Raw genomic sequence first — 8,960 nt, 5'->3', positions numbered from 1 at the left:
TATTTTACCTCCTTTGGTACAGGTGAAAAAACAGGTTAAATGATTTGTCTGAGATCATGAGATTTATCAGCAGAGCTAGCAGATGATCCTAGTCTCCTGACCATAGTTCTTTTTCCATAAAATCTTATTGCCTTGAACTTCTGTTAATATTAAACTGCATAGCTAATAGAAACTATCTTGTTTTTGCTGATTAGGTAGTATGTTTATTTCAATATTACTCTTTTAGGAATTGTTGATCAGAAAAGGTACTTTTAACATTTAAAAACGATAGTTAGCCTGTTAGCACAATGCAAAGAACCCTGGACCAAGAATTAGGAAGATCTCAGTTAAAATTCAGTCTCAGAAATGCAGATAAGAGCATGTGATTTATCACTTGTTTACATAGGCATATGATTTGGGGTTTTGGTTTTAAAAGATTACTCTATTACAAAGATGAATAATATGGAAATAGGTTTTGATTGATAATACATGTATAATCCAGTAGAATTGCTTGTTAACTCTGGGAGGGGGGAAAGGAAAAGGAAGGGAGACAAACATGAATCATGTAACCATGGGGGAAATTTTTTAAATAAAAATTTTTTAAATCCAGTTTCAGAAACTTATTAGGGATACAACTCTGGGCAAGTCCCTTAACCTTATCAGTTTCCTTATCTATAAAATGGGGATAATAATAGCATCTCCCTCCCAGGGAAGTTGTGAGGATAAAATGAAATGTTATTTATAAAGTGCTTTGTGAACTGCAAAGTACTACATAAATGCTAGCTTTTATTATTTAAAATATGAAAATGTTTCCTTCCTACTTCTTGCTGAACATTTACTTCCCCCACCACCACTTTCTTTCAGAGTGTACTTGAGTGCACTTCTACTATGATAAACCTGTTGATGCCTTTTAATATAATGAATAATATAACCCAAGGATAAGGTTTAATAATTAATTAATAGTATCTTATCCTGTTGTAAAAGCCAAAAAGAATTTTGTTTTTAGCTTTGTTATTGTAGATTTTAAAAAGAAATCTGATACCATATTTAGATTATGAAAGATTTGTGCTCCAGCCCTTATTTTTCATCTTTTTTGGTTTTAATTTAGGAGATATTTATCAAGTATTTGCAATATGCCTAGCATTACTCTGGGTAGGAAAGACACATGAAACATGGTTCTTGATCTTGAGGTTTATTGCCCTAAATTTATGAGATGCTTAGCTTACAACCACAGCAGGTAGTCTATGTTATATGCATTTGTCAGGTGAGGAATTTGATGTTTAAAAAGGTCAGGTAGGAGAGCTAGAAGTCAAACCCTGGTCTGCTGACTTCAATTCCACTTTTTTTTTTCATTATATCATAGCAATGTGTGATAAAAAAAAAAACTTCTTACTTACATGGCTCAAACAAAATGCTGTAGGACTTCAGAAAAAGGGGAGGTCACTTCCAGCTAGCATTGAAAGGGTCTATATCTTCTAGGAAGTAGCATTGAGCTGTGTCTAAATGGGTGTTCATGAAGTTATTCCAGGCAGGAGAAACAGTATCAATGAAGGCCCAGAGAGAGGTAGGAATTTGAGGAGGAGGAGTTCTGAGGAATGGTTAAGTTGTTTAAATTGTCTATAGCTTTAGGCTTGTGTGGGAGATGAATCATGAAAGGTTAAGATAGTAGAGGCGTTTATATATTGGGAGAGGGGTATAGCTAGGTAGCTCAGTGGATTGAAAGCCAGGCCTAGAGAGTAGAGATCCTGGGTTCAAGTTTGACATCAGACACTTTCTGTGTGACTCTAGTCGCTTAACCCCCATTGCCAAAACCCTAACTGCTCTTTTGTCTTGGAACCAACATATAGTATTGATCCTAAGACAGGAGATAAGAGTTTTAAATGTGTGTGTATATTTGTGTGTGTGTATTAGGTTATGGAGTTTTGACTCTTTTACAATGCATCAAACATTTTAATATGTGCAGGCATTGTGCTAAGCACTGGGGAAACTGAAACCATAAAGAACCATTAGATTTTGAGCAAGAGACCAAAATGTTTGGGGTACAATGCTTTAGAAAGATAGATATGTGACAAATGCTAAAAAATGTTTTCACATGTAATTAGGAAAATATATATAATTTGTTTTTAAAAAAGACAAATATATTTGTGTGTGTTGGGCAAATGGGAAGGAAAGGTAAGAGGTTATTGCCAAATTGGACTGCTAGAGCTAACTGGTGATTAAAGTAAGGTTTTGATTTTCTGTCTCCATGCATTCTATTTATTTGTTTGTTTATTTATTTCATCTATCTATCTATCTATCTATCTATCTATCTATCTATCTATCTATCTATCTATTTGTTTATTTNTATCTATCTATCTATCTATCTATCTATCTATCTATCTATCTATCTATTTGTTTATTTAACCCTTACCTTCCATCTTAGAATCAATATTGGTTCCAAGGCAGAAGAGCTAGGCAATGGGGTTAAGTGACTTGCCCAGGGTCACACAACTAGGAAGTGTCTGACGCCAGTTTTGAACTTAGGACCTCCTTTAGGCCTGGCTCTCAATCCTCTGAGTCATCCAGCTGCCTCCCCTTCATGCATTTTAGCACCCTTGTCCTTCTTTACCCCCACTTCTTCCCTCATGCCTGGGAAATACCTCTTTATTTCAAACTCGGAATCTTTATTTTCTTTATGACTCAAATTAGATACCACCTTCTTTATGATCCTTTCCTGATTTTTTCAGTTACTGCTCTCTCCCTTCTCCAATCACTTTGTGTTATACCTAGCTGAGTTCGTGCTATACTATAAGATATAAGCTCCTGGAGGGTACGGATTTTTTTGGCTTTTGTATCACACAGTAGGCACTTAAATACTTGTTGAAGAAAGGTAAATTTCTATTTAAAATCCTATGATTAGATTCAAAGCTCATTGCTCTGGCACACTGAAATACTTTTAGATCCTGTTTTGGGTATATAAGAAGAGTCCTTGGAGGCCATTTGGTCCATCTGCCTCATTTTACTTTTCAGGAAACTGCTGTTGAAGGAGTTTAAATAATTTGCTCAAGAGCCCACAGCGATCAAACTTCACCTGGACTTACCATCCTTGTAACCTAGGACCAGTAACCTCTTTGCCTTCTCATATTGCACATCAGCAACATTAGAAGCTTGGTCTGAGATCCCTTCTAGCTCTAAATCTCTGAGGCTATGAAACTGGCGCCTTACTTGGGCAAAGGATTACCTCAGGAAGCAAATCTTCCTGCCCGTTTGCCGTTTCTCCCAGCTTTTGGTTATCTTTTTTGTGATACAACTGTCTGAACCTTATCTATGGTGACTGTATTAGGCACAAGAAGGCAAAGGGTAAATACTGCAATTTGCTGGGTAGGTTTGGCAAATGGTATCACACCGGAGATTGCAAAGGTCTTAGCTTGAGGAACCGACACCACACTGCGCTTGCGCACTTCTCCCTTCCGCCCCGGAAAGACTTCAACTCCCAGCGGTCCTGGAAGCACTCCCGATGCTTAGAGGAAGGGAATGGGGGAGGAGTCAGCTGGAGTCACGCCCACTTCCGTCTCCCTGGGCGGTTCTTTGAAGAGGGAGGGGAGGTTGGAGTGTGTTGGGTGATTCGAAGCTCTTTACTTGGTTTCCTGTCATCGCTTGCTCTTCCAGGGGAAATCCTCGGCGCTGACGGAGGTTACCCTGGTCGGGCCGCCCTTTCTTTGCACCACAGTACCTCGTCAGCCATGGGGGCAGAGGGGCAATTTTACCCGTCCTAGACCTAGTCAAGATACACCTGTAGCTCCCTGAAATAGGCCCGCTCCCTCCCCGTCCCCTGGACCCTCCGCGGGAGCACCTAGGGAACCCAAGAACTCCTTGGAGCTTCTGGAAAGAGCAATTTCCCCCAGCTTACCTGTGTCCCCACTATTCTCCCCTTCCCCCCAATATGGGGCCGCTTCTTTGTTCCTGGCGGGGGGTTAGATAGGCAGTGCTCTCTAGGTTGCTTAGCTACCCTCTTCCTTCCTGAACATTCACCATCTCTCCACCTCTTCCATTTCCCCGGTTCCCTATCTCTGGAAAATGACTAGAATACAGAACAGAAGGGGTGGAGCTGACTCTGTCCTCCTAGGGAGGTACTAAGCCTTTTCCTGTTCTCAGGTGCTGCAGTATCCTTGTTCTTAAGTGACCAGCCGCCCGGTGCCATGTCTCAGCCACCCCCCGACGTAATCTCTGATGACTGTCTCCGGAGTTATAGCTACCTCTTCTGCCCAGATATCCTCCGGTGAGCCCTTCTTACAATCCACATGCCCATCCCTACCCTAAGAATTGGGAGTGTTGGGGGGAACTGAATCAATGGCTTCTTAGGATTGACCCCTTATTGGGGGATATTGTAGAGGGCTTCTGGCTTCTGGTGGAGGTAAAACTTCCTACTGATACATTGAGACACCAAGTTGTACCTCTGGGGAGACCTATAGAAGGAATGAAGCCATTGAAACTGAAAGTCCTGTTTTTTATTTTAATGAGAAACTGTCAGTGAAGGACAGAATATGGTAGTGATTCATTAGGTATCCTTAGTATAAAGGATTTTACCTTTGACCAAAAGAAGGTGATGTAATAGATAGAATGCTATCTTAGACACTGATTAGTTGTGTAATCCTGGGCAAGTCACTTAACCTCTGTCTGCCTCAATTTCTAATAATAGCACCTATCTCCACAGGTTGCTATGAGGATCAAATGAAAATAGTTGTAAAGTGCTTTACAAACTTTAAATTGCTATAAAATTTCTAGTTATAATTATGATAGGTGAGGAGATGTCCTTACTCTGCTACTTGCTAGCAAGTCTAACCAAGCTGGAAAGTATCATGGAATCACAGACCCAGAGCTGGAAGAGACTCTTTCTGGTTCAACCCATTCATTCTCTGAGTTATAGAGAAGTGAGATGATGTGCCCAAGGTCACATAGTAATTGTCTTGTTTTTTGAAGACCATTTCCTTCTGACTTAGAATGGACATTTATTTGTTTGTTTGCTTGTTTGTTTGTTTATCCATTCATTCATTCATTTTTTTTAAATTTTTATTTTTTAGAAAAGTTATCCATGGTTACATGATTCATGTTCTTATTCTCTTCACCACCCCCCACCCTTACCCACCCCCCATCCCGAGCCCAGCGCATTTCCACTGGTTTTAACATGTGTCATCGATCAATACCTATTTCCATATTATTGATAGTTGCACTGGGGTGCTTGTTTAGAGTCTACATCCCAAATCATGTCCACATCAACCCATGTGTTCAAGCAATTGTTTTTCTTCTTTGTTTCCACTCCTGTAGTTCTTCCTCTGAATGTGGATAGCTTTCTTTTCCATAAGTCCTTCAGGATTGTGCTGGATCATTGCATTGCTGCTAGTACAGAAGTCCATTACTTTTGATTTTACCACAGTGTTATCAGTCACTGTGTGCAATGTACTTCTGGCTCTTTTCCTTTCACTCTTCATCAATTCCTGGAGGTCTTTCCAGTTCACACGGAATTCCTCCAGTTTATTATTCCTTTGAGCACAATAGTATTCCATCACTAGCATATACCACAATTCGTTCAGCCATTCCCCAATTGAAGGGCATACCTTCGTTTTCCAATTTTTTGCCACCACAAAGAGCGCGGCTATAAATATTTTTGTACAAGTCTTTTTCCCTATGATCTCTTTGGGGTACAAACCCAGCAATGGTATGACTTGATGAAAGGGCAGACAGTCTTTTAGCGCTCTTTGGGCATAGTTCCAAATTGCCATCCAGAATGGTTGGGTCAGTTCACAACTCCACCAGCAATGCATCCCCTCCAACATTCATTACTCTCCCCTACTGTCATTTTAGCCATTCTGCTAGGTGTAAGGTGGTACTTCAGAGTTGTTTTGATTTGCATTTCTCTAATTATTAGAGATTTAGAACACTTTCTCACATGCTTATTGATAGTTTTTATTTCTTTATCTGAAAATTGCCTATTCATGTCCCTTGCCCATTTATCATTTGGGGAATGGCTTGATTTTTTTTATACAACTGATTTAGCTCCTTGTATATTTGAGTAATTAGACCTCTGTCAGAGTTTTTTGTTATAAAGATTTTCCCCCAGTTTGTTGTTTCCCTTCTTATTTTGGTTGCATTGTTTTTATTTGTACAAAACCTTTTTAATTTAATGTAATCAAAATTATTTATTTTACATTTTGTAATTTTTTCCAATTCTTGCTTGGTTTTAAAATCTTTCCTTTCCCAGAGATCTGACAAGTATACTATTCTGTGTTCACCTAATTTACTTATAGTTTCCTTCTTATATTCAAGTTATTCACCCATTCTGAATTTATCTTGGTATAGGGTGTGAGATGTTGATCTAAACCTAATCTCTCCCATATTGTTTTCCAATTTTCCTAGCAGTTTTTGTCAAATAGTGGATTTTTGTCCCAAAAGTTGGGCTTTTGGGGTTTATCATAGACTGTCTTGCTGAGGTCACTTACCCCAAGTCTATTCCACTGACCCACCCTTCTGTCTCTTAGCCAGTACCATATTGTTTGTTTTTTTTTTAACCCTTACCTTCCCTCTTAGAGTCAACACTGTGTATTGGCTCCAAGGCAGAAGAGTAGTAAGGGTAGGCTATGGGGGTCAAGTGAATTGCCCAGGGTCACACAGCTGGGAAGTGTCTGAGGCCAGATTTGACCCTAGGATCTCCCGTCTCTAGGCCTGGTTCTCCATCCACTGAGCTACCCAGCTGCCCCCAGTACCATATTGTTTTGATGACCACTGCTTCATAGTACAGTTTAATATCTGGTACTGCTAGGCCACCTTCCTTCACATTTTTTTTTTCATTATTTCCCTTGATATTCTTCCAAATGAATTTTGTTATAGTTTTTTTCTAATTCAGTAAAAAAGTTTTTTGGTAGTTTGATAGGTATGGTGCTAAATAAGTAAATTAATTTGGGTAAAATGGTCACTTTTATTATGTTAGCTCATCCTACCCATGAGCAATCAATGTTTTACCAATTGTTTAGATCTAGTTTTAATTGTTTGGAAAGTGTTTTGTAGTTGTGTTTGTCTTAGAATGGATATTTTGAATTGATACTAAATATTGGTTTCCAGGCAGAAGAGAGGTAAAGACTAGGCAGTTGGGGTTAACAGCTAAAAAGAATCTGAGACCAGATTTGAATCCCAGCTCCAGGCCTGGCTCTCTATCCAGTGAGCCACCTAGCTGCCCCTACACAACCATTAAGAGGCAGAATTTGAATTCAGTTTCTTTATCTCTAGAGTCAGTAATTTTTTCTTGCTGTTCCATGATGCATCAAGTACAGGGGCAGGTAAAATACTGTTTCTTTGTCATTCAAGGACCAACTTAAGTTCAGAGAGGCTCATCGTTAGAAGACCTGGTTGGCCACCTGGTCATCTTTCTTTCTTTTTGGTTCCCATCTACTAAGATAGATATTAAAGGGCTGGGAAGACAATCTATACTGGTGGAAAGAGGCCACACTTTGATGGGATTATAGATCTTATGAAATGTTTTTGTTATTCAGAAGGCTTGGGGAACATTTAAAATGTTTATTATTTTAGATTTTAGTTTTATTTTTATTCAGCTCTAATAAATGCCAATAAAATTAGCATTTCCATATACATTGTAGAACAGGAGACATTATATATTAAACTGTAAATCTCCATTATGGAGACCTTGCTTTTCTTCTTCTTAAAATCTTTATTAAAATTCTAAACTTAAGTGTAGCTAGGTGGCTCCGTGGATTGAGAGCCAGGCCTAGAGACTAGAGGTTCTAAGTTCAAATGTGGCCTTAGACACTTCCTAGGGGTGTGATCCTGGGCAAGTCACTTGACCCCCATTGCCTAGCCTTTACTGTTCTTCTGCCTTAGAACCAATACACAGCATTGATTATAAGACAAGGTAAGGGTTTAAAAAATAATAATAAAATGCAATTCTGAACTTAACACTGATGAGTTAAAAATGATGACTCACTCAAATAAACAAACCTGGAGTCGAAGGTAGGAATAAAAAAACGTATTTATTCCTTTTGTGAAAGGGAGCACTTCAATGATGGGCTAAGAAGTGTCAACTGACTAGGCAGCAAGTAGGCATTATATATACACAAGACTCCCCTCCGCCCCCCACCTTGACTAAATCTAAAATATCTATGATTGGGTTATAGCTTCTTCCAACCCAGTTAAGACGAGATAAGGGGTGCAACCAAGTTGTTGATTGCCTTTTCTGTCTTCCATCAATCTCCTGCCCAAGTTTGTCTAGGAGTCCTGAATCAACAAAAAGTAACAAACTAGCCTTTGTGAACTGAATTCTCATTCTGAGAATAGCATGCTCAATTCTATCTCACTCAACCCCAAATAAAATGAGAATATCCATATATATAGTAAATAGGAAAAGGAGATGGTACATGACATTTCAGCTCTCTATTAAGGACAGCTTGCAATTCTTTTAAAATGTATAATAGAAAGAAGGAAATAGATAGTAAAACCATACTAGTGGGAGATCTAAATATCCCTCTGTCAGATCTAGATAAATCAAACCAGAAAATAAATAAGAAAGAGGTAAGAGAGGTGAATGAAGTCCTAGAAAAATTAAATCTAATTGATATGTGGAGAAAAATAAATAGGGACAAAAAGGAATACACCTTCTTCTCAGCTGCACATGGCACATTCACAAAGATTGACCATGTTATAGGGCATAGAATCATTGCAAACAAATGCAAAAGAGCAGAAATAATAAATGTAACCTTCTCAGATCATAATGCAATAAAAATAATAATTAGTGAGGGCACTTGGACAGGAAAATCAAAAACTAATTGGAAATTAAATAATATGATTCTTCAAAACCAATTTGTCAAAGAAGGAATCATAGAAACAATCAACAATTTCATTGAAGAGAATGACAATGATGAGACATCCTACCAAACTCTGTGGGATGCGGCCAAGGCAGTACTCAGGGGGAAATTTATATCCTTGAGTGCATATAT

The 8,960-nt window shown here is 38.6% G+C and overlaps 1 protein-coding gene across 1 annotated transcript in view; it reads left to right on the top strand.

Annotated features, from left to right (window-relative positions):
* The first annotated feature begins 3,588 nt into the window (after nt 1-3,588).
* The window catches only part of DECR2 (2,4-dienoyl-CoA reductase 2), a 29,976-nt gene continuing 24,604 nt past the window's right edge, over nt 3,589-8,960 (top strand). Inside the window, exons 1-2 of the mRNA XM_044657139.1 lie at nt 3,589-3,660; nt 4,114-4,237. Of these exons, the coding sequence (XP_044513074.1) occupies nt 4,158-4,237 (80 nt within the window). The 5' untranslated portion in view covers nt 3,589-3,660; nt 4,114-4,157. The remainder of the gene's footprint in view (nt 3,661-4,113; nt 4,238-8,960) is intronic.

Source organism: Gracilinanus agilis, chromosome 1, assembly GCF_016433145.1.
Source record: "Gracilinanus agilis isolate LMUSP501 chromosome 1, AgileGrace, whole genome shotgun sequence".
Taxonomy (NCBI): Eukaryota; Metazoa; Chordata; class Mammalia; order Didelphimorphia; family Didelphidae; genus Gracilinanus; species Gracilinanus agilis.
The sequence above is the reverse complement of the archived record's forward strand: the minus strand, read 5'-3'. Positions and strand labels throughout refer to the sequence as shown.